The sequence below is a fragment of the Sander vitreus genome, chromosome 17 (assembly GCF_031162955.1).
Source record: "Sander vitreus isolate 19-12246 chromosome 17, sanVit1, whole genome shotgun sequence".
In the NCBI taxonomy this organism is placed as follows: domain Eukaryota; kingdom Metazoa; phylum Chordata; class Actinopteri; order Perciformes; family Percidae; genus Sander; species Sander vitreus.
In genome coordinates, this window is record NC_135871.1 from 21900985 (window position 1) to 21926102 (window position 25118).

Consider the following 25118-nt stretch of genomic DNA (forward strand, 5'->3'; position numbering starts at 1 on the left):
CAACAGTTTAGAAACTGGCAGAAGGGCGGGACTCAGAGAAAAAGTTGCAATTACAAATCTGGCTGCTACTTCAGCACTACGGACAGCGCCGTGGATTTATCAATACTGTTAGGCTACTGATATTTCAGAGCCAAGGTCGGGGCCATAGATTCTAACTCGCACAAACCTTAGTCAGATAAAGGATCAATTAGTCAGGCAGATTAGACATACAGAACATATTCAACTAAACAACCCCTCTGCCCCTGTACTGTAGGGGATAGAGAGGGGGGGGGGGGGGCATGCATTTTGGTTATGTTGCTAACATGGTATCCCCTCCACATCCAGCCTGAAATCCTACTGGCTGTTTGTGTCCACTCACTGGATTCCCAGCTTCTTGCGGTGACTGAGGGCGAAGCCATCATTAGTGAGGGCGCTCAACACGATGGCGGGGAACACCACGTACTTCTCAAAGCACAGGAGCCCCACGTACAGTCGCTCAAACCACATCAGCACAGCGTCCTCTGTAACACAAGCAAGAATAACAAAATACCACAAGCAGATCAGAATCACAGCTTTCTAGAGTACAGAGAGAACAAGTTCAGGGTTTCTACAAGCATGTTTTTATTTCTCTGTAAGGAAAGTTACACTGATACCTTATAATATGGATGACAGGATGGCTATTTTTAAAGAAAAGCTTCATCCTATTTACTTCTGCCAAGGAAGCTATGTTTTTAGCAGTATACATTTGTTTGTTTGTCTATTAGTAAACAGAATATCTCAATAACTACTGAAAACATTTCAGTGAGATTGGAAATTTTGAATTTATGCAAAATGTGACGTTGTTGATCAAATAATACATTTCGATAACCACATGGCCTTGGCGTTAGTGTGTTTTTTGAACAATCCAGGTAATTACATACTTTAATATTACCAGACAACTCTGGTCTATATACAGTAGGCATGCTGACCTCTGGGTTCAAACTGGTGGTACTCCTTGGTCTTGAGAACCGGATGAGAAATCCACAACCAAGGGTGATGCTTCCTCAGCTGGGGGATCAGGTAGTGGGTTACAAACCCCACCGTCCCCGCCAGAGCGTACAGCACAATGGTCACAAAGGGCTGGATACAAGTTGGTGTGTATCAAAAGAAACATGATTCAAATGAATAATTATACAAAACACTTGAGTTGGTATTCCTGCAAACTGCAACAAGCGTCAAAAGTAAAAGACAGAAATAATCAGCGGAATAGAGGGAGGAAACAATCGAGGATCTCACCTTGAGAGACAGAAACACAGTACTTGCAGTGATGGCGAAGGTTAGGATGTAGGCAACAGAGCACACGACTACATCCGACAGCAGAATCTCCTTCTGCAGAGCACAAGAGGGAGGGAACGCTGCGATCTTTAATAATCCACACTGAATGAAAACGCATTCGTTAATCAGACTCATTTAGGTGTGAGATTGTTTCTGTCTAATCGTTCTGAGCCTTCAATTTTTAGAGATCAAAGACGCAGCAGCTCAAGAAGACTTAAAAGCTTCACAATCTCCATTAATACTGTAAAAGGCGGCAGGAGGCTTGTTTTATTCTGATGCATAATTCCCTGTATTCACACGCAATGATCGACAGAAAAAAAAAAAATGTTTATCTCGCCTGCAACACTGAGTTTAAAACACTCTGCCCTCTCATATACAGTATGTGTGAATTCCGCAACTCAGGTGCATAGTGTTCATGAGTATTGATCTGCTGATGATACTTGTTGTGAGCTGACATGAGCTAAATATTGCCTCTGGGCTGCCGCAATTCAAAACAATAAAATGCACAGCGTAGTCAAATCAACACTTGAAAAGCTGAATAACTTGAACCCTTACTCATCATCTTCCACTACCAACATAACTGACAGAACAAAACCACATTATATCAGTTTTTTTCTACATAATCATCTTTAGTTACCATAGAGTTCTGCAGTTTCTCTGGCAGTGGGTCTTTACTTTCCGTATCTTCCTCCTCCTCTTCTTCCTCACTCTCCACTAAAGTGGGCATTATCTTTGACTTGACCAGAGATCTGTAAATAAAAATGTTAAAATGAGACATTATGGATGAGATGAGAGTCAGCTTTGGGTGAAAATTACTCAACACAATCAACCATCTGCCTTCATTTCCTTGATGAATTCAGCTCTCTTTTCCATGGACCTAACCTATCTTTAATTTACATGTTATTGAGAATTATGTGCATGGCAACCAGGCCCAGTGTGTGCATGCAAACACGCATGCACGCACACACACACACACACACACACACACACACACACACACACACACACACTATCTTTGTGGGGACCCGTCATTGACATAATGCATTCCCAAGCCTCTTACCCTAACCTTAACCCTCACAACTAAATGCCTAACCTTAACCCTTACCCTAACCCTAACCATAACCTAATTCTAACCCTAATCCTAAAACCAAGTATTAACCCTCAAACAGCCCTTTGAAGTTGTGGGGTCCAGAATGTTGGCCCCACAAAGCTGTCCGGACCCCACAAGTATACTGTATTCCCGGTTTTTGGACCCCACGAATATAGTTAAACAAGAACACACACACACACACACACACACACACAAACTGATACTCACAGCAGTACGGTGGGGTCGCTGCTCTGTCGGCTGAGGTGGTAGGAAAAGACCACCAAAAGGCCACAGAAACCAGAGAACAGAGCTGGGGTGTGCTGCTCATCCCACGGCTCCTGTAACCACACACACAGGTACACACATACAGCGTTGTGAATCGTACCATCATGTACCTTCAAAGTCAGAGTCTGCTGCTTTTAGATTTTCTGTTTAAAAGCTTCTTCCCTTTTGAAGGATGAAATGCTTTGTATTTTGCTGCAGCTCTACTTAGTTCCATCAATGAAACTGCCTGGCCACATGTTATTTATAACTGAACTCCCTGTCTTCTTTTATTTCTATATTCACATCTCCTACCTATGCTCTGTTTTGTTTGATATCCAGTTGATTTTGTACCTTGAGAGCTCCGAAGCAGAAACCGTAGAGCAGAGACAGAGCGATCAGACTCCGTAGGATGCTGTAGACTGCAGAGATGAGACTCGTAGCAGCTGAGACACACAAGGATGAAAATATATGCACTTGTATTAAACAATGAGTCACAAAGCTAATCATGTACTGTAGTATTAGTTTTGTGATTTTTAAATCACTAAGAAGATTCACCTTTACTAAAGGGGCCTGAAAATGTATTTGCAACATTGAATGCAAATTACACAGATTACACATGCAGGCATCAAACCACAGCCTTACAGTTTACAAGGAAAACACAACTTTTAAATTGACATTCTTTGAGGATCTGGATTCAAGAACACAAACACATTCTGAAAATTTCACCAACCTGTCCCTCCAAAAAAGTGCATGTCAATCTGCTCCAGCAGGTAGATGGTGAAGGTGTTGATCTGAGGGAAAAGGCCCACTAGGAAGGTGATTGGGAAGCAGTAGGTAAAACCTGTTTTATGCATAAAACAAAAGAAATATCTTAGTCCCTTTCAAGGAAGAAATAATGTTTTGAACAGGAAATAAAACAAATAATTGTATTGTTTGTATCTCCTGGTACATTTCATGTATCCCTACCCACTAGCAGGTCACGTAAGAAGCCCAGTGCATCATGGCAGACGATGGTGACTCCGTACAGGGTGGAGACAGGCAGGTCTTTCCTCCTCAGCAGTTGCTCCAGCAGCCAGATCAGAGCACAGAAGATGCAGAAGTAGGCTGCTCGGCTGTAGGCCACCAGCTGGTTGTGACCCTGGAGACACACACAAGAACAAGCACAGGTTAGGATAATATTAACTGCTAGACACTGCAAGATAATACCAACATCTGATTTAATCACAATGACAAACACAAATGTAACCCAAAGTCGGGTAATATTATGTTGAATGCCCATATGTCTTGCACTTTTATGTTTTTTTTTGTTTTTTTTTACAGTAACATGAGTCATGACACAACTAAGAGAGCTCCAAAGAGTAATATCCTCTGCAGCCACATTGCTGGTGTATCAGTCAAAACACAGCAAAATTATTAATATGGAAATTCATGACATGATATGCCAACATGCATCAATAAAGTTGAAACTAACCAACCAAATGTAAATATTGGTAATTATAATGCAACCAAATATGCTGTTTTTTAGAAGTTTGTTTTGTCTTTACTCTACTACTACTTTAATATTTCCTCTGAGATTTAGTAAGAAAACAACATTGAACTCACATGTGTTGGTGAAGCTGCATCTGGTTGAACACTCTGGAAAACAAAACCACAGAAGCAAATATTTAATTACCATTTGTAAATTAACATGAAAACAGTATTGTTTTAGTTCAAAAGAGAGGAAGTGAGCAGGGGCAAATAGGAACTGGCAAGTCTGAGGCCAGTTTAACTTTTTATCTATGTTATAGGTCACCATGGCACACATGTTGAGCTTACACATCATTCATTCCTCAATGCAAGTTGGTTTTATTATAGTGAAATGGTTTTCCTTAGACCATCACAATACCATCACACACTTTGGTCCAACAGTAAAGATTCAGGTAAACTACTCAAAGCAATGGTTAGACGGCATGGCTTGTATTGAGATTTTGTATTTTCCTTACCTTCAGTAGGGAATACTGGCAGCTGGCGATAACAAGGCAGAACTGGAAGACCCAGAAGTCTTTGAAGCAGCCGTGATTGAGGAGCAAAAAACCCAGGAAAGAAACCAGAAAGGCCATGAAGACTGCAACTAGATTCTCCAGAACGTCCTGGTTTCTATACAAAAACATCACATACATTACAGAGGCATACACACATTACAGTGATGCATTCAGCAGCTTACTAGACATACAGTATATCCTCACTGAGGAGCATAATTCCTGCACAAAATTCATGACAAACAGACATTTATGGATTGAATTACTGTTAACTGACGATTAAACTGAAAAGACATAACACTGATTGATCAAACTGGAAAAAATGTCACAAGAAATGACTAAATTGACCAACAATTAAGTGATATTGATGGAAGGGGCTGTGCTGTAACATACACATACAGTAACTGTTATTATTGTCGCTCTAAAATCTAAATACTATTTTCAGAGTGTGAATTTCCTAGCTGAGAAATGATTACGAAGTTGGATTTCCAGACTTCCAAACAGTGGAATGAGTCTGAAGGCAGGTTTTTGTTTGTTTATTACCTGTCCAAAAGGGCAAGCAGCGTGAGTCGGTCATATAAAATGTTGATCCACTTCCCAGGCAACAGTTTGAGTTTGTAATAAACCTTCCTGGTCGGTTTCTCCTGAGTGGACGTCTCTGAGGACTCATCCAAAGAGTCCTCTTCCTGACGCACACATGCACACAAACACAAATCATTTATACCCACATGAATTCAACTGCAATAATAACAGGACGCAAATTAAGTTTTCTAATGACATGATTTCCCATGTAGGGTAATTCAAAACACAGTCAGGATCATTGTAAGGAGACAGAACAACATATTTTTAACGGTGTGCAACCCACACACACACACACACACACACACACACACACACACACACACACAGACACAGACACAGTGGTGAGGTAATGATTCAGCAGAGAGTGTGTGTTGTTTCAGCTTCAACAACTGATCCAGACAGTGTATGTCCCCCCTGCTGGTCTGCATCCAGCAGTGATGTACACTGATTCAGGAGTGATCATTTGTTTAAAACAGGAGCAATGACTCATATTTTTTCTGTCCCACTGTTTGACAGAGAGAAAACACGAATCTGATTTATCCGGGGTTTTTTTAATTATGACTTGGGGACTGGGCCAATTAACTCAACTGTTAACGAGTACAAATGCAAATTAAAAAAGGAATCAGCATTTTAATTCCCTTGTTTTAAACCTGTATTTTTTTTAACTGTACTGACCAGTGTTGTTGTTTATGTAGAATTATTCTATGTTTGATCTATTTATTGATTGTTTGTTTATTGGCAATTATATAAAGTTGTTATTTATGAATCTTTTTTTAATTTGACGATTGTATTTCATATATTATTTGATGGATTCATTTGTTAAGTCTTTCATTAATTCATAATTAATTATGTAGTTAAACGTACCCTGTGGAGTTTTTTTGTTTTGTGAACAAACTGTTTCACTATTTCTCACCAAGTCACATCATCACACACACGAGAGAGATTTGCAAAACTGATTTTTCATCTATGCTTGCTTGCTAACAGCCTTTTTGTTCACCCCCTTTGTTGGCTGCATTTCTTGGCACGAAATACAATAGCATGAAACTATCGGGAGAACTGGGCATCATGTCACCCGCATGCGTGCATGTGACGTGGGTTCTTCTGTGTGCGCACAAAATACAAACAAAACCATGACCTGCTCGAAAAAACATGGCTCCATAGCACTTTTATGGACTGCTTGTGGTCGTAAGCCCACAGGGTACCTTTAAATAACAGCTTTACAACCATTTGAAAGACCCCCGACATCATAGTCATAGTTTCATAAACAAGTCCTGTCTTTAGTCTTAGCAAATCAGGTTAAGTAAATCACTTATGAAGAACATGTACAAAGGAAAAGTGAAAGCAGATGGAAACCTGGAATATCTCAGGGTGCGTCCTTCGTGGCCGAAGCCTGTGTGCAGGGATGATGCGTCGCTGGAATGGGCAGTCAGTGTGACTGCCCACCATGCCGTCCTGGCACTCTGAGTTGGAAGAAGTTGACAGTAGGTCACTGAAGACACACACACACACACACACACACACACACACACACACACACACACAAAACAGACTGATGTTAATCTGTTGAATAAACCTGATTATGTAGGCAGTGATGCTAGTTTAGGAGGAGATGGAAAAAGGAAGATGAAGTTAAGTACATGGAAGCAGTGGAAGAGAACATGCAGGTAGACAAAACAGGATGAAAAAATTGTAAAAAAACAACAAAAAAAAGAGCATGTGTTGCTGGTAAAGTAAGAGACAAGGAAGAGGGGGAAGCAGTACCACATGTTGCCAGTGATGAGCTCTGCTCCTAGCGGCAGGTTAAGAGCTCTCTCTGCATACAGCTTACGAGGCCTGTCTCCTGTTGAGACAAACATACATACATAAAACTTGTCAGACTAACTGATATCCAGCTGATGAGTAGCTAAATCTGTTATGTGGGATTTTATTTTTTAGCACTACAGACCGGCACCCGAGACTGAACAGCTAAACATCAGAACATCTCGGAGCCATTCCAGATGAATGTCATTTAATCTGCTTGTGAGCTGTTTTAAAAGTGAAACCATCAGCTGCTGGTAGAGCCTTCCGCACATACTGTGTATTTGCTCAAAAGATCAAAATCGGACCGTCCCAGCACAAATAGACTCCTAAAACTGATCAGGGACCAGGTGCAAGTGAGTCGTTTTAGTTACAACATTACATTTCCAGGAACTAATGGAAAGATTGTGTAAACACTGCAAACATAACTATTCAAGGGTGGCTGCTTACTGTGTACAGTATGGAAGGTGTAGGCGTCTTCTTTGTTGGTAGCCTCTGGTCTGCAGATGACCTGCAACATGGAGCTCTCTGACTGAGAGGTTTGCGATGGCAGGGAGTCATAGTCTGGATCCTTCTCTCTGTCTGTCTGTGGACTGTAGACAGAAAACACAATCAACTGGAGATCCTGGGTGGATGAGTGAATACAGCTGTGTGCATATTTATATTGAAGCATGTGGGTGTATAGGCATGTGTACCTGTCAGGAGAGACTATTGGGATTTGTGTGGGTGTTATAGCCTGTAGTGTGTCGGTATGCAGACTGGTTGGTGGTTTGGGTCTCTCTGGTTTGTTGTCCGTGTTGGTCTCTGTTATTGTATCATCTTGTCTGGAAGTCATACTCAGATTCTCTGCAGATCCAATGGAAATGATTTTATGAAAATATCAGAAACAGAAATTTGTTTTTATAAAGGTAGGTGGGGGGGGGGCATAATAATATTATTATTATTATTATACATGTGCTGTGATAGATAAAATGCAGGTTAACACTCAATGAGCATACTATGTTTATTCTTATATGTGTATCGTTAGTATTTTGTAGAACCAAACCTATGGAGGGTTGGTGGTATGTAACAATTTGGTACCCCCAAAATCGCATGTGGCCACAGTCTGGCCCCTCCATTTGAAATGGTCTAGAACCACCACTGTCTACAGTAGATCAGTATAGTATTAGTATGGATCTTTAAACTTATATAGTTCATAAGACCATGCACCAAGAGCAACAGTAGGAACTTATTGCAGCTCGTAACACAATGCTGACATAAACATCTGCATTAACTGTGACGTTATAAAATATGTAGATAAAGGAGGTGGAGGTAAAGGAAAAAACCCTCGCTGAGATTCACCTTCCTCTGCAGCTCCCATGTCCTCTTTGCGTTCTGGCCCTTCATCTTCCTGTGTGCTGGCACCTCCCCCTCTGGTACTGAGGGACCCCAACAAGGAAACAAACTCCAAGAAGTTGGTTTCGTTGGGAATCTGGCCCTCCTTCGCTTCCAGATCTGACTTGGAACTGGTCATGGTGGTCTGATAAAGAGACAATGTTTGTATGTATGAATGGACAGATGGATGGAGATAGATAACTAAAAATAGAAACAGAGCTAAAGTGCCAACATACTGTGTTATGTGAGCGGTCTGAAAGCAGCACGGCATCTTTTCCACTGTCCATGCTCAGCCCGCGGATGTGAGTCCTTCCCCCGGGCCCGTAGCGGCCCAAAGCTGGTGGCAGACGCAGGAAACCCTGTGAATCCACGTTAGGATCCAGAGGATCTGTGTCATCGTGGTGGGAGTGGACATCGATACCTGATGAGCTGTTATCGTTTGTCAGCTGCTGGCTCGGTGTGCTGTCATCAGTCAGCTGCAGACCAAGATGTTCCTGGTCTGGATCTGGACACTCCAGTGTGGTGGACTCAGAAGTGGTTGTTTCTCTACACAGGTGAAACTCTTCACTTTGGCTTGCGGTCTGTTGCTGTTTCGGGGTGAGGTCGTCCTCCGATCCAGCTGCTTCTTCTCCCTCCTCCACCTCCTGCTTCTCCTTCTCCGGGGAGTCAAAGGTGATGACGGGGATCTTGATGTGACACTCTCCTGCATCCTTCTGAGCCTTGTAGGAAACACACGCACACAAGTTATTCTCCAAATGTAACAACACTTCAGAAATAAACATGTCCATCATTTACAGTAAGTAACAATCTTACCATGAGCAGCACTCATGGAGACATGAGCTTAAACATCAGGACAGGACATTGACATCTGGATTTAGCAGTAGATTTAGACAATTGTTTTACTACAGGGATTTTATTCTGATAGCTATACATAAATATATCACACACATCACATAACCTTACATTTTGCACCAGCCATTTTTCTGATTTCAGAATTTAGTAATTTAAATAAACCAAGCAGGAAGCTGCGTCAGATTGTAGGGGTAAAGGCAGGGGCAAGAATAAAAAATATGCAATGTAGTCATTACATTACATGACCTGCTGGAGGTCATCACATAGCATAAAGAGCTGGAACAGGCTGATACAGAACACATACATGTATGTGATACTGCTAGACTGTATAAGATGATTTTAACAGCTTTGAAGGGGAAACAAATGGGGAAAACTGGATGTTAAGGGGGTTAAAAGTGTTTCATGAAGAACATTAAAACTGACGTCCAAAATTATTCTTACCTGTGCATTCTCCAGAAGGCTCTGCTTGACATTCTCCTCCAGTTGAGCAGCAGTCTGAGGGTCACAGCTCATAGTGATGATGATCTTGATTGTGTCGCTGTCCTCCAGGTGAGCTGACACTGGCCCGGGGCCAGAGGTGTCTACCAGAACTACTTCAATCTCATCGGAACAGTATGTCTCCTCCACTGGCTCAGCCTGAGAGAAAAGAGTGATAGGTTTCTACCAATGATGTACACAATAATCACAATGCAATGATAGTTTCACTGCTTTCAATTCAAACCTCTGTAACATAACAACTTACTCCTGTTTCTATATCTGTGAGGCCTATCTGTGCAGGAAGTTCTGGGATGTCGATAGAATCATCCTGACGGTCCTGGGGAGTCTCCAGTGAGTTATTGTTGGCATCTGGGGGCTCTTTTTGCCCCTCACTCTCCTCCTCACTCTCATCTTCACTTCCCTTGGAGGGAGGCAAACCTTCATCAGCTGTTTCCCTGTCTGCAGTCTCTTTATGCTCACAGTCTTCTTTTCTGTCCTGCTCTGAGTCTTTCTCTGTTGTTCTTTCCTGCTCTCTGTCAGTTCCCGTCAAAGACCTCTGAATGTCCATTTCTTCTTTCACAGCCACAGTTTCAATTATTTCCGCATCCATCTTCCCTGTCCCCATCGCAGATCCAGGCCGCATTTCTTCCCTTTCAGCTCGGGACGGGGGCCTCTGCTGGGCCTGCAGCAGGGGGGCGGCCTGGTCTGGATTGGGGCTGGAGAGGTCATCTGGAGAAGGGCTCGGATGCAGGCCTCCCTCCACAGGCTTCTCATCTGCAGTGCTCTCACTCTGTCCTGGAATAAAATGAAATGCACATTCAAATTGTTGATTTAAAGTGTAATAATAATACAACTGATCTAATCATAAAATCCTTGCCATGGAAACATTATAGTATCTTATTTGGCTGCAGTGAGAACACAAAAAATAACACTATTGTCTCCAGTAGTATGGCCAGTGACATATAAATGTCTTCCAATTGCAATAAAATGAAACGCAGATGAGGGACCAATCCTATTGCTATTAAAAACAGATACATTTTGTTACAATTGTGCAGTCGTCTGATGCATTACACTACAGCGTTTATATATCTTTTTTCAATAGGCTGACATTGTTCTGACTAATCACTAGTGCATTAGGTCATACATTTACTGGATGCAGTCAGCTGGTCTTGTTGGCTGGCTGCTAGTTCCGTGCTTGTCTGAGCATATTTACAACAACGATGTGTTTGCAGAAAAGGAAGTTGTCAATCCACATTGTCTAAGGAGCCATCGAGTGCATTAGGGAAGAGGAACAGAGTTGGCTTCCAGGACAGACTGATTCTGACGACCGATCCCTTGTTCCCCCACATGGCATGCAAGGCCTCAATAGTTCCAATACGTAGAGATTAGTCGATGATAACCAGGGTTTAAATGTTGTCTTTCTAGATTGTGTTTCCATTCTATAAGTGTATACTTGTCACTTCATGTCATCACGTCATATTTTCAGTGGCATTTTTAGCATTCACTAGGAGGAGGATCTTTCTAGAAACTGATAAAAACTGCTTTGTGTATCAATCATTTGTACCTTGATGTAAGGCTGATGGTAATATTTCTGCAGACTATAAGGAATGTCAGCAGCCAAACTGACTTAACAAATGGCAGTGGACATCAGCAATGTATAACCTAATGTTTGAAATCAGAATGTGAAGAAGAACTTGGCTCCCTATTTCTGTTGACTCCACTGTTTCAAAATAAAACTGCACAAAACGTGTCCCGATATTTCTCCCATAGTCAGTCAGACTATTATCACTGCATTTCTGTTTTTATTTCTGAAGTCATTGCCTCTGATCTAGAGCCAGATCCTTTACTAATACACCTCAGCTAATTTAAAACAATGGTGAACCTTACTACAGCTCTGAGACTCATTCGTTCTTATTCCCTCATTTTAACAAAACACATTAATACTCACATATCACAAGAAAACAATTGTACAAAGCTTAAAATATGGTAACACAATAATACTCTACATTTAGAGAAGATTTGTAATATTCCACAATATCGTACAAATATGAGTGAAACATATAATGGTGAATTGGCGTATTTCCCCCCCTATTTCCCCTGTACTTTGTAGTTATCCTGTTCATATGTTTTTCTCTTACTATTTGAATGTCATTGGATATCATTTAAGATCTTTTGACTTTAGTCTTTAGGCTTCGGTCTAGAGCCTTCAGCTGTTTTGCCCCCCACCTTTGGAACTCTCTTCCACAAGACATTCGCAATATTGACTCTCTCCACCTTCAAATCCCGTCTTAAAACACACTTTTTAAACTGGCATATTCGGTCTGATTCTGTAAAGGCTATAACCACATTGAGTTTTGCACTGTTAAAGATTTCATATCTAGTTATTGTATTAACTCATTATTGAATGTTCCCATTTAGTTTGACTTTATGATGTCTTGATCAATTGCTGCTTGTTTTTAACTGTGCGTGTTAACTGTCCTTGAGTGCTTTACAAGGTGCCTATCAATAAATGCATTATTTATATTTATATATATTTATACAATTAGGTCACTTAATTTTTTTTAAATGGAGTATACACTAAATTGTGCGTAACAACGCCTTGAGATGGGTGACAAATTAAAGGAAGTGTCTTAGTAAGGTGTTGAGCCACCATGAGAAGCCAGAACTTCAGTGCTCCTTGAGCAGTATTGCAAAGGGAAAGAGTTTTTAGACACAGCAGTCGGATTTATTTAGAAGAAATACTGAGACCTGCCCCATTAAGAAGCCACAGCATCTCAGCTCTGCTACAGATCGCCTCGTGGCTTGTATGGAAGCATCTGCATTTGTTATGTTACTCCACTCATTTATTCAGATTTCTCCTTCAATAGTTACCCATCTGTATCTCAGTCAAACCCAGAGAAAGATCAGCATCACCTTCCATAGTCTTTCCCTCGTCTGACTTCGAACAGTCCTGTATATGGAGGAGAATTCAGAAACATATGAATAACATAAGAACATAATGTAGGTCAACATAGTATTTTCTGTACTGTACATTCATATTCTCAGGTGTCTGTCTTGTAATCATCACTCACCACCCCAATCAGTCCCGGGTCAGTTTCAGTCTGTTTCACTGTCACCTGGATCACCGGACTGGTACGTTTCCGAGCCAACATCGTCATGGCAACACTGTCAGGAACTGTGCTGCTCTTTCTATTAGACAAAAACAAGAGACGGGGGAGAAATTAAATAACGAAGCTAAAGAGGCAGCAAGAAAGGTAGTCTACAGAAATCCATACATCAATATGTCACTTTTAGAAGAAGTCCTCAGAACTTCATTACCAGCCTCTCATGTTTTGAATACTAAAATCCACTAATTTATAGGGATGAGGAAGCAGTAAAAAAAATACTTCTGTCTGGATTTGCTGTTTTATCTCTCCACAAGAAGAGAAATTAAAAGAAATAAAGCCATACAGGGAACAGGAAGTAATGAATTTTCTTTTATCAGCCCCTTTGACGATCAAGTGTGTCAGAGCAGAGTGAAGATCACTGACCTCCCCTCATTAGCTCGCTCATTCACCAAAGGTGTACTGAGACTTTAAAATGAAGTGGCAAGAGTCTATATCCCTCTCTGAGACACTAGATCACAAAACCAATCTGATCTCAAAGAATGAGAGGACTGACATGATAAGAAAAAAAGACACATACAGAGAGAGAAATAAGGAGACTTGTAAATTGTAAAAAGAGAATGTCAAGCTTGGCAAGACACTCAGTTATACTTAGTAATAGTGGCATTGTGATAAAAGGAGATCTCAGGCCTAAATGTACAATTTCATGTTAATAATTAAGTTGTATCATTAGGGATTTAGCCCTGTGGCCTAGATTTTTGTAATGACTACCCTGGCAGTGGAGCAGCTTGAGGCACAAGCAGCAAAAATGTTTGTTGAATGTATATATGCTGTATGTCTCTCTGAATGGCCTCCAATACATCTGTAAAGGTGAGACCACATTGGAAATGTTTCAGCTACTTCAGATGGATCCCTCTGACTGTAGTTTCAGGATAATATGTGTGTCTGTGTGGGTTTACCTTATATTAGCAGGCAGGCAGGAGTCCGAGGCATTACTTTTCTTTTCCGGAGCCTTGCTGAGGTCAGAGAGGCTGCTGCGGACCACCGCCTCGCCCTCGTCGAACATCAGGTGCAGCCGATAGTTGGCCAGCTTGATGAGGATGAAGAAGACGGTGATGGAGGTGCAGTAGATGCTTAAAGCCATGGTGGTAGGGGGTAGGGCCTGTGGAGAGGAGAGGAGCTTTAGCATCAATTCAACATCTCCAGTCTCCTGCCTCCACTAGACTCGTGTTTGATTTAATGCTCCACGCTGTAGCATCTTTTCTCATCTTACTGTAAGTAGGTGAAATTCTGAAAAAGGTAAAGCTTATTTGCAGCCACACAGTTCCCCGCGTGTAGGATATTACAGGCTCAGTGAATCACAAGAACTAATTTGAATAAACTTGAAATTTGAAACATCTTACCCAGAAAGCTTGTGCTGTTTTTGCAGGGGATGCAGTGGGTGTTTTCAAACTGTCGTCAACAACATTTTAATGTAGCTTCGGTGGAAAAGCTTTGAAACGTCTGAGCTTTTCCTCTCACATCAGAATCTGTTACTTTGCCTAACTAACTGTCATTCATCAGTTTGGGGGTTATCGGAACCCACCTACAAATTAGACCTGGTTTATTGTATTCAGACTGGAGAGCAGGGATGTGGGGAGCAATCACATCACATAATCTGTGATATAATTGATCTAATCTGGATAAAACTGGTTATTGATAAACCAGTTAAAGACACAGAGACACAGTTAAAGTTGTTTATTCATATACAATAACACAAACGCTGCCATTGATCTGCCATCAGGCCATTAAGTGGTCAGCATTTCAGTACTGTGCATGGCTGTTGTCGCCATCATACTTCATCTTCATCTTACCTTACAGCTAAGGCCAAGGTGTTTGACCTACTGTATAGCAGCAACTCTTCCCTTCATTCATACCACCATTCTGCTGTGTGACTATTTTTGAAACCGAGGCTTTCTTCCTCCTGATCTACTGTATCTCCACATAAGGTAGTAACAAATCCCAAATGGAAGTTCCTCAGTCAGGATGTTATTACTGGGAGTATTGCAGCCTGCGTTGCACCTAGGCTATTTCAAAGGCAATGACATGAAAATATTAGTGAACCACAGTTCCACGCCTCGTGGCTCTCCCACTGCCACATCCAGGAGCAGCCATGCGTTCCGTCACTGCATGCAGAGAAAATACTGCGACAAGGCTGTTTTCTCTAGCCTAGTATTACCCTCAGTAGCAACCAGACAGTGAGGGATGTTAGACTCTTGCAGAGCCACCGCGCGTTTATCCAAGAAAGGATCAAAAGCGCGCATGAAAAAAAAAAAACGTTACCTGGTACCGTGAGCACCTCACACCCCCTCCGCGGCCTTGAACGTCATGTTCCCTCATAAAACTCACCAGATGGAGAGACAGGGGCAACATCAGGAGAAATATCCACAGATAGAGGTGGCAGGAGTTGTTGAATTTGTTCTGGTCCGGGTCGTGGTACCAGCCCCCGGTCACAGATGCCCAGACTCCCTGACGCAGGGTCTGCACAACCTGGGAGACCATCTCTCCTCCTCTCCGCTCAGGTTGGATGGACGGATGCTGCTGCTGCTGCTAGGCTACAATGAAATGATCTCTTCTAATGCATGCTACTGTCGCTACGCCTCCATGTTGGGGCGATACAGCACGTCTGCTCAGCCTTCTCTTTCATGCCTCATCGGTCTTCCTCGGTGTTGTCCTCTCGTCCTCCTTTTTCCATCCCAATGTCGATTCGTCCATTTCTGCTGCCGCGGTCCTCATCCTGTCTTGTCCTGTTCGTCTCTCTCCTTATCCCTCTCCTCTCTAGTTGCCTGTACAGATGCGCAGCTCTGACCGCCTCCCCTCCCTTCCTAGTCCTCCGCCACCCCCCTCCCCCTCCCCCCAAACCTCTCCATCCATTCCTATTATATGATTCGCACCCTTGTGTTTATCTGCGCGCACACACGCAGCCAGTCGGTTTTCAGGCAAAATCAGTCGTACACTTAAGCCACACATGTACAGGCAATGTGTTTAATATGCAAGCCTTTAAGCACTTGTATTTCTAGGCTAGTATGCTTAGAGGTTATGTGAGTAGGCTACATGCATAGGTTTAACTCAATACGCATGTATAGCCTACTATCCGAATTTATTACGAAAACACATTATTTTAAATAGGCGATATTATTGCATTATTATTATTATTATTATTATTATTATTATTATTAGCAGTAGTAGTAGTAGCAGTAGTAGTAGTAGTAGTAGTAGTAGTATAGTAGGCCAGTAGTAGAAGATAGGCTATGTTTATGTTTCAGGGCAGGCTTAGGCCTAGGCCTATATGGAATTGTTGACTTTGTCTAACAGCATGGACACTTAAGTCAAATTCCTTGTGTGCCTAAATACTATTCAAAATATCAGTAGTAGGCCTTTAGTTAGGTCTATATTTTCACTTTAAAATTACTTCCTTGTTCACATGGAGAGGTGTGTGTGTTTGTGTGTTCTTAAGTGGTCCACTATTCCCATAACTTCCCTGGAGGCGCGCTCTCCTCACACATTCCTATGGTAGCTCCTCCCTCCTCCCCCCTACTGCTGGGGCGGTCACGTGTCATGTAATCCACCAATCAGAGGGCACCCAGCCAGCAGCGAGAGCAGCAGCAGCGTCCCCCAGAAAGATCCTCCGTTCAGCCACTGCACTGTGCTGGGTCCTACTCATGGTCCTACTTCGTCTGGCGACAGCGGCGATGGGGGGTTGTTTTGATAAAAGTTGACGAAGTTTTTCATGTTTTTATTACCGCATTATTGCGTTGAAATCCAGGATGTTTGATGTGTTTTCAACCTTCGGCTTTACTTCACGTCCCCGAAGGAGTAACAAACTTGGGAATAACCGATCTTAAAGCTGAGAGGAGCAACTTTTCCAACTGCCTTAACGTTACTAGTCAGTGGGCTGACCTATGCTAAGCTAACCCGCTCGCCAATGCAGTTGACATTCCTGTTAAAAGTCCACAAACGAGCAAGCGGACTTTACATTTCGGGATTCGGTGACTAGACGAGATTTACTGGCGACTTTCTAAGAAAAAACCTGTCGTTTGCAGCCTCCCTTTTTGTGGTCGGACTGGACGGTGCAGGTGCACCTCTTGCGGCACCTGCGAAAACTTGGTTACTTAGCTAGCTCCATCGCTAGAGCGCTAACTTTAGCTTGTTCGTGTTAGCATTCAGCAGAAGCAGAGAGACTGTTGTGGACAAATGTATCTCTCATGGCAGAGATAATTTGAGATTTAACATGAATTGTTAGTTTCAAACTTTACATTTCTATTTAACCGCTGCTATTAAAAAACCATTTCGGCTAACCGTAGCCAGCAATCTCGCTAGCAAGTTATTGACCCTTATACACTTTTACCGGAGTGGCGACGTGGATACAGTGGTTGTGGACGCTCTTTCTCTCACACAGGACTTTGGACACGGTTTGATCCCGCTGTGGGCTGCGCAGGGAATGCCCATCTGTTCTCATCAGCTAGTCTCCTAGATGTGACAGCATGATGATTTCAAAAAGTTACATTTTACCGTTATAAAGTTTTGTTCTTAAAGCTCTGCACCCTATGGTGTCGCTACGGCCACCGAGAAATGGATGTCTCGCAGGCCGCTTTCCCAAACGGTGAAGGGCGGCCGGGCGGCTGTAGGACAGGGGAGCATGCATGGACAGACTGCCCCACAGCTCGGGCGTGGGCTCACTCTGCTCCACTGTGCCCGACTCGGTCCCTGTGGACAGCCGCCTATGACTACGAGGCAAGCGGCGAGGATGAGCTCAGCCTCAGACGAGGGGACGTGGTGGAGGTGCTGTCCAAAGACGCAGCAATCTCCGGGGACGAGGGATGGTGGACGGGTAAAATCAACCACCGGGTCGGGATTTTCCCCTCAAACTATGTTACCTACCAACCCGCTATTTACCGTCTCCCTGCTACGAGTGGATCTGTGGGGGCACGAGAGGAAGTCCCGAGCTCGCCCGTCCAGATTCCCTTCAGTGAACTGGTACTAGAGGAGATCATAGGCGTGGGTGGATTTGGCAAAGTTTACCGGGGCACATGGAAAGATCAAGAACTCGCCGTGAAAGCGGCTCGGCAAGACCCAGACGAGGACATAACAGCCACCGCCGCCAGTGTTAAACAAGAAGCGAAACTTTTCTCCATGCTACAGCACCCCAACATTATTAAACTGGAAGGAGTGTGTTTGGAAGAGCCCAACCTGTGCCTGGTCATGGAGTATGCCCGAGGCGGGACACTGAACCGGGCGTTGACCGGAAGGCGCATCCCTCCACACATCCTGGTCAACTGGGCCGTGCAGATTGCACGCGGGATGCTCTACCTACACGAGGAGGCCGTGGTACCCATTATCCATCGTGACCTGAAGTCTAGCAACAGTAAGCAAAGATTGAAGTGTGTGCTTGTGTGTTTGAGACAGATACATTAAGATGAATAACCTAACTTTTGGAGAAAGTCCTCACGGGGAACCATCCACCTGTTGCACATGCACTCCATCCTCCTTTAGTTATTTATAGTTACGTGTTGGTCGCAGGTCAGTTCTGCTTGAGTAATTGTGTTAAGTAACTCTATAGCTTCTTCTAAAGCAGTTATATAGATAGTGATTGTTTAATATCCTATTAATGACAAGGGACATTTGGGAAATGTTTACCTCATGCTTATAGGCTATTAGGACTTTTTTTGTCAATACATCCTAAGTTGAGGTTGCTGAAAACTCAGAATTCACATATATTTCACAACATCACTGGTGCAGCGCTGCCCTTTACTCAGGATGGATTTAAGGAGGTGGCTGTGGGTGTATGAAGTGGTGGGGGATACCATCAAGAGGATGTGAAATAAAGAGTTTGCTCAGCTGGGCTGCCCCCCAACCCCCCTCATCCCAAAACATACACACACCTTCCCAGCCCCCTCTCCAATCCAAGTTGAAATGTTGTTCAAATAAAGTCAGTGATTTACCACTGACTTTCAACACTGTCAGGCCATGTGCTTGACCAACCAGAGCTAATACCAGAGGTCATAGGGCAAAAAGGAGTCAGACAGAGAGCCTATCAAGGTATGATAATAGAGAAAACCATTCACTTGGGGGGGGTGTCTACTGTGGGAATTATTGCTTATTGATCAGGGAATGTCTGCATAGTTTCACAATTGCTGCACGTGTTCGTGTTGGGAAAAATACATTACATTCACACTCTTGAGGATTTGCAGGTCTTTCTTTTGATAGGGTCATGTAGTTGGAACTTGGTTTTGTGCTTGGTCCTCCATGGACTGGTATTTCACAACAAGCCAGCACACTTTAGTTTCCCATGACTGAATAATGAATGAACAGGACTTGATGAGAAATAGAGTCTGAGTCATATACCCACTGACACAGTCCATCCACTTCAACACAGGTGTGTTTATGTGTGTAATGTGACTCCAAACACTATTTCTCCCTTTGTGATCAGATACTTATCAACCTGGGGCCATGTGGGGAGCAGCTCTCGCGTACTGATGTCTGTTTATCTCCAGCTGTGAGAGTCAATGTGCGAATGTAGAGACAAAACATGTGAAATGTACACAGACCAGACCATCCATGGTCACCTGATAAAGACATTTTGATTGGATTGTAAAATTCCTCTTAGTGCTTTACAGATATAGATATGGAGGGTCCTGCATAGATTGACCATGAAAGACAAGTCAAACACACATGCCCACTGATCATAACATTTAGGCCTATGTGCTGCACACATGACCTGTACGTACATGGTTATATTCTCAGTTAATAAAAGGCAGGGATAGTGAAAGCATGACAAAAAGTTCCCACTTCATCAACCCTCAAAACTAATTTTACAGGCCACTTATATTATCAAGAAAATAGTCAAAGTAAATAAAAAAAAAACCCTCCAGATCTAATACCAATAATATACTGTAGAATATCTGTAATAGAGTATGTTTGCTTAAGAATAAAACTGATTCACTCTCTAAAATGACACTATCACATAATTGAATGTGGACAATCAGTCAGTGTGTCCTTCTGAAGTAGATTTTCGAACCATTTTAAACAAAACTTTGAATGCTTTTTATGTGTGATGTCATGTGATGAACAGTGTAGATGAGCCCAACCCTAAAAGTCGTCTTATTTAAGATGTCAGATTTGTGTTAATTATAGGGCAGATGGAGAGCGAGGATTTAGCTGCCATTTAAACTGTTTCAGCTAATCGGATGTTTGGTGAACATACACAAACAACCTCCCCCAACAGGCACTGTGCTGCGAACACAAGTCATTGTGTTTGTCCTGCCACTTCACTGTGACACAGAAACAGCATAAGCTTTAAGTAAAGAATTTAAAATAAAGCTCATGGGAGAACATTCATAATCTGGTTATTGCAGCTATGGGCAGTGAAACCTGGGAACTCAACATTTTACCTGAAAATTGTAGGCTAGTGGGATAAATATCAGTTTATCTGAATTAATTCTTGATTTCCCATTGCACCAACGATATGAGTCTAAGAAAGACATTGAATGCTTACTAGTTGCAGATAGTTGATCTTCCCAGGGTCAGAAGTCAGAACATTTGTATTCAATATACTGTCTTAATATCTAAATAAAGAGAGAACTAAAGAAGCTCTATGTGTTTGCTTTGAACCAGGGCAGTGAGTTCACAAAAAACTCTCTCCTACACACATACAGTATACGCACCTTGCGCACCCTGTGGTGTGTTAGGTTGTTTTCCAAGTAAAAACCCAGAATAATGCAGCTTAGATGTGTTATTGCATCTGCTGATGAGGGTCTGTTGTCTTGTCTTAGCGTTGTGTGTGCGTCTGTCAGTCTAAAAGGACAAAAGAAGTGAGAATTATCTTCACGAGGGGGGGTAAAAAAAAAATGGATACATTGCAGTAAGTGGTTGTTAATCAGCTATCTGTCACTTTTGAAATAATTAATGAGCAAAATGTCTGTTGGTGTGGCTGTGTGTCTTTCCTATTTAGGTATATATTGTCAAGTTGTTTCACTCCAGTATTTTTCCTAAACCAGGACACAGACACACAGGTACATAAGCAAGCACCTTCACTCAACTCCTCGGCCTGCCATTTATCAACTTGCAGTGTACACATGCTCCACGCAGACAAACACACAGCTATTTGATCAATGATTAGCCTGTAAAGTAATATGTTGGAAGTCAGCAAGATTTATCCAATCTCTTTTGTGTTTTTCAACCTAATCTGTAAAATCCCAGCCTGCAGGGAGGAATGTTGCTAATGAGGGATAAAAGCTTAACATACGTTTGCACAATGGACTGGTCAAGCAGCGGTTGCTAGGCTACTGTGGCCAGAAGAATGGCTAGGACTCGGAGGGTCTCAAAGCCCTCGTTTTGTTTTGTTCCGTTCATATTTAATCTCCCAGAGAGCAGCAGTACTCTTTTATTGCCACAAACTGAGGGGGTTTCCCTCCTTACTTCGTTATTTTTCTCCTTACTTACCTTCCTTCCCTTGTTCCTTTCTGCTCCCTCTTGCCCCTCTTGTTATTTTTCATGTCTACTTTTCACAACACCATTTTCAAACTTTATATGCTGTAGTTACTTTTTCTTATTTTAATATGAGTCAACAAACTTCCTATTCACATCAAAACCAACAAAGAATTATCCTGTTGTTTTGTCTGTGTAGCTGCAGCGTGATATAGTATATGCCTGTGTGCCATATAGCTCCATTGTCTACCAAAACTACTGTTTACTAATACTGTTGTTTGTTGTATTGTTTTGTTGACATATTCATTCATTAAAATAAGTATGGGCACTATAGTTCTAAAATAACTAGCATTTGCAATTTCTGGAGGGTGGCTGCATGTAAGGCAGACATCACTGTGCATGCTCAGAGTTGGGGGTCCATGTTTACAATGCTTTGCTAATTTGACAAGCTGAGAGGAATAAACTTGCAGTGTTCATTGTAATGAAGGAATATGTCCCCTAAGTACAATACCATGTCAGTTAGCATGTAGTTATATCGAACTCTGGCAATGCAGACAACACTTGTTAGTAGGATACACGTATTGTTTATTTTGGTTTTCTGATAATGGGATAAGGTAATAAGGGAATTTGTTGTTTATCCCAATCTTATTCATTAGCCTACATCCTTTTATTGACATTTCCATTTTTGTCATTTTACATCTTTGATTTATACTCTCTCCCTCAAGCTATGAGTGGACGTTTTCTTAGAGCAGTAGATAAGAGCCAGAAATTACAGTGAAACCTGGCCCTGAGCCAGTCTGCATAACCCACATTAACTTTTGAGTTTCACATCTTGGTGTGAGCGATAGCATGCTAGGAATGTGTGCTTGAACGCCAATGAAACTGATAGAGTGATTCAGTGTGGAGCGTGTGCAACAGCATTCTTCCATCAGTCTTATAAGCTATTGTTAGACTTCAACACGTTGTATCTGTGTTCCCTTCCCTCCTCCCTGTGTCTGTATTCACTGTCAGTAAACGGAAATTAGTGGAGAGAACCTGTGTCAACCATATCACAGGACCCTATTTTGATCTAGTAGTTGCAGCAACCAGGGCAACATGCTAGGGCATGTGCAGATGCCACTTGTTATTTCCATCTATGTGTAGCAGCACGCTGCGCAAATGTTTAATTTCAAATATAAATAGGTGGGTTTTGTGATGAATCATAGTCTTCTCCACCAGTCGCATTAATCGTCTCGTCGCAACAGTCCCAATCATAATTGGCTGATGAAAATGGACAGTCCGGACAGGATTCTCCAAGTAGCCTAGCCTAGCTAAATAATATTGTTAAGGAAAGTGACCAATATTCCTATAATAATCCTGTTTACGTGATCGTCCACAAAGTTGTATCATCATGTGATTATTTTTTTTTGTCACACAGCCATGATTTTGCAAATATGCATTGAAAAGCTAGAAATTAGGAACGCACCTTGACATTTTCTGTCCTGATACAAAAATTAGGAGAATAGACAGATACTGACTATCAGTTCAATACCAGTGCTATCCAATTTGCATGCATCTTCCATTTAATTTTGCCCGTCCTCCTGCTGCTGCACCGTTAGTTATGAAAATACTAGTCGATAGACTATAACAGTCTTCTAAATTTGGGTTTCCCTGTGAACAACCCTACTTTTGTGGGAAAAGCATTGCCAAAGACACCTCTTAAACCCTGCTTTTAATTAATGGGTCATAACGAGCTCACCACTGGAGAGAAAACAGTTAAGACATGATGTAGGTCAGAAAAAAGTATAAGTAGGGAATCATGTTATCTGTAGTCTTGCTCTACTTCTGTAATAAGTCAAATCTAAGAGGAAAAGTTACCAAAGCTTGACTAGGTGTTGAAGGGCAACTTTTCTCAGGCTTCCCACAATTACCCCTGGTGACACACAGACAGTTACTGCCTGTCTTTTCTCTGACGAGAGAATGGGCAGAGGGGAGAGAGGAGGAGTGGAGATGCTTTCACTCTGTTTTTTATGACCTCTCCCTGACTGCACCTATTGTTGCAGGGCAGGGTGAAAAGGAAAAGGGCCCACAGCTGAGAAGAGTGGCCTTCCGAATCAACCAATCCCCTCTATAGCTCCCTAGCACATTGATAGATGCTAATACAGCAAAATGTAGTGGCTGTACACCTTTTACATTTGTCATGTTTTAATTAGCCTTGTTATGGGTTAATTCAAACTTAACCAGACACAAACTAGGAGAGGAAGAGGACAGACACAGAGTAAGTGGCCCGGAGAGACGTGACCTTGATAGATGGATTTAGTCAGCCATTAGCCCTGATCCTTTTCCCATCAACCAGTATGCCCGGGGGCACTCTCATTTCAACCGAGAGAGACGGACCAGTCGGGGAATGTTTAGCAGCCTTGTTTCTGCTTACTACAGGAAGCCCTCTCTTACTATCCTACTTAGTCTGTTGGCACAGTTACGAAAATACTGCCACGTCAAGTTAGGAGGCTGCACTCAGAATTTGTACACCAACCATGTTGCATTAGTGCTTAGTTATGCCAAAGAAATGAAATAAGCTTCTGAATTATGCTGAGATTATGCTTCAATTTAAAACCCCCCCTAGTAGTAGATTGTATACCATTTCAAAGTTTGTTTTTAAAGCTGTATCATAAGGAGCACAGTTTCACACAGCACTGTCTGTTGCTAAGAAACAAAGAAACAAAAAAAAAAAATGTAACTGGCTTTTTTGGTGCTTTTGTGAAATCATCGCTCAGTACTGCTTCAAGACTCGCTGTTGCTCTTCTTGGTTGTGCATTAGGGTTAGTTCAATATGTTGAAATTGTCCCAGCCACTGTCAATCCAAAAGTAAAAAAAAACTTAAAGGTGCCCTGCCACACAAAACCGTTTTTACTTGCATTTTTTTTAAATATGTTAGGTCCATATGCAGACTGATCTCACTAAGTGGCGTATGTATGACACGTCAATTCGTATGCCATTTTTGCGTGTTATGAAGACACATAATCGTTTTTTAGCGTGTTTATCAGCGCCGTTTGGCCTCCATTGACCTACATTACATGTGAATTGTCGCCGTAGCGAGTAGTATGAAAGGACGGAGGATGGGTAAAACACAGGACTTTCACCCAGGACAGCCAGGATTGCGTCCCGCGTGTGGCATTTATCAACCGTTTTTTAACGTTCTTAATAACGCCGTTCTTAATAACGCCTTCCCCAATGTTCTTTTCCTAAACCCAACCATTTATTGTTTTCCGAAGCGTGTGTCACCGTCGTGTTTTTTATTGTTTTTTAAGTGTTACTAAAGCCTTTCCCAATGTTCTTTCCCTAAACCCAACCTTTTTTATTTATTTATTTTTTTACACCGTGTGACATTCTCACGATAGCACGGCAAGTTCTCACGATAACACGGCACGTGGCGACGCCACATGGTGTGTATGTTTACATCCGCTGTATACAGCGTAGACTTAAACGTGGATAGCTCAAAATGCATACAGATAACACGCCATTTGGCTTTAAGAAAGTGGCGTGTATGTTTACGCAAAGTCATGACGCCATGTTGCCATATGTGTTTGTGTCGTGAATGTGAAAATGAACTGCTACCTCCTCTGTCAGCTCTAGCCACTGAAAAGAAATAAGCGGAGAAATCAGGCCAATTACAAAAGCTGGTCAGTCTGACGTCATGTTGCCTGAGCTCATTACTATTCATGAGCTCGCCCAGTTGCGCTGGGTAAAGGATGCTGATAGCCAGACTCTCATTGGCTAGCTGTTAGCCAATCAGAGTCAAGCAGCTTAGCTCGTTGAATA

General features: G+C 42.2%; 2 protein-coding genes across 6 annotated transcripts in view; one reads left to right on the top strand and one right to left on the bottom strand.

Moving 5' to 3' along the window:
* The window catches only part of pcnx2 (pecanex 2), a 30804-nt gene extending 15150 nt beyond the window's left edge, over nucleotides 1–15654 (bottom strand). Inside the window, exons 1-23 of the mRNA XM_078273690.1 lie at nucleotides 15240–15654; nucleotides 13811–14013; nucleotides 12819–12936; nucleotides 12619–12697; nucleotides 10013–10542; nucleotides 9712–9906; nucleotides 8655–9137; nucleotides 8386–8563; nucleotides 7740–7890; nucleotides 7495–7637; nucleotides 7009–7087; nucleotides 6601–6736; nucleotides 5209–5351; nucleotides 4630–4783; nucleotides 4250–4282; nucleotides 3614–3785; nucleotides 3378–3488; nucleotides 2999–3090; nucleotides 2612–2721; nucleotides 1931–2042; nucleotides 1255–1347; nucleotides 948–1098; nucleotides 359–500 (exon numbers count right to left, since the gene is read on the bottom strand). Coding sequence (XP_078129816.1) covers nucleotides 359–500; nucleotides 948–1098; nucleotides 1255–1347; nucleotides 1931–2042; nucleotides 2612–2721; nucleotides 2999–3090; nucleotides 3378–3488; nucleotides 3614–3785; nucleotides 4250–4282; nucleotides 4630–4783; nucleotides 5209–5351; nucleotides 6601–6736; nucleotides 7009–7087; nucleotides 7495–7637; nucleotides 7740–7890; nucleotides 8386–8563; nucleotides 8655–9137; nucleotides 9712–9906; nucleotides 10013–10542; nucleotides 12619–12697; nucleotides 12819–12936; nucleotides 13811–14013; nucleotides 15240–15392 — 3761 coding nt within the window. The 5' untranslated portion in view covers nucleotides 15393–15654. The remainder of the gene's footprint in view (nucleotides 1–358; nucleotides 501–947; nucleotides 1099–1254; nucleotides 1348–1930; nucleotides 2043–2611; nucleotides 2722–2998; nucleotides 3091–3377; nucleotides 3489–3613; nucleotides 3786–4249; nucleotides 4283–4629; nucleotides 4784–5208; nucleotides 5352–6600; nucleotides 6737–7008; nucleotides 7088–7494; nucleotides 7638–7739; nucleotides 7891–8385; nucleotides 8564–8654; nucleotides 9138–9711; nucleotides 9907–10012; nucleotides 10543–12618; nucleotides 12698–12818; nucleotides 12937–13810; nucleotides 14014–15239) is intronic.
* Nucleotides 15655–16475: 821 nt separating this feature from the next.
* Nucleotides 16476–25118, top strand: part of map3k21 (mitogen-activated protein kinase kinase kinase 21) — a 25787-nt gene continuing 17144 nt past the window's right edge. For 4 of the 5 annotated variants that reach the window (XM_078272624.1, XM_078272625.1, XM_078272626.1 and 1 more), the window contains exon 1: nucleotides 16476–18255. In XM_078272624.1, coding sequence (XP_078128750.1) covers nucleotides 17463–18255 — 793 coding nt within the window. In that variant the 5' untranslated portion in view covers nucleotides 16476–17462. The remainder of the gene's footprint in view (nucleotides 18256–25118) is intronic. The other variant, XM_078272628.1, reaches the window with a different exon arrangement.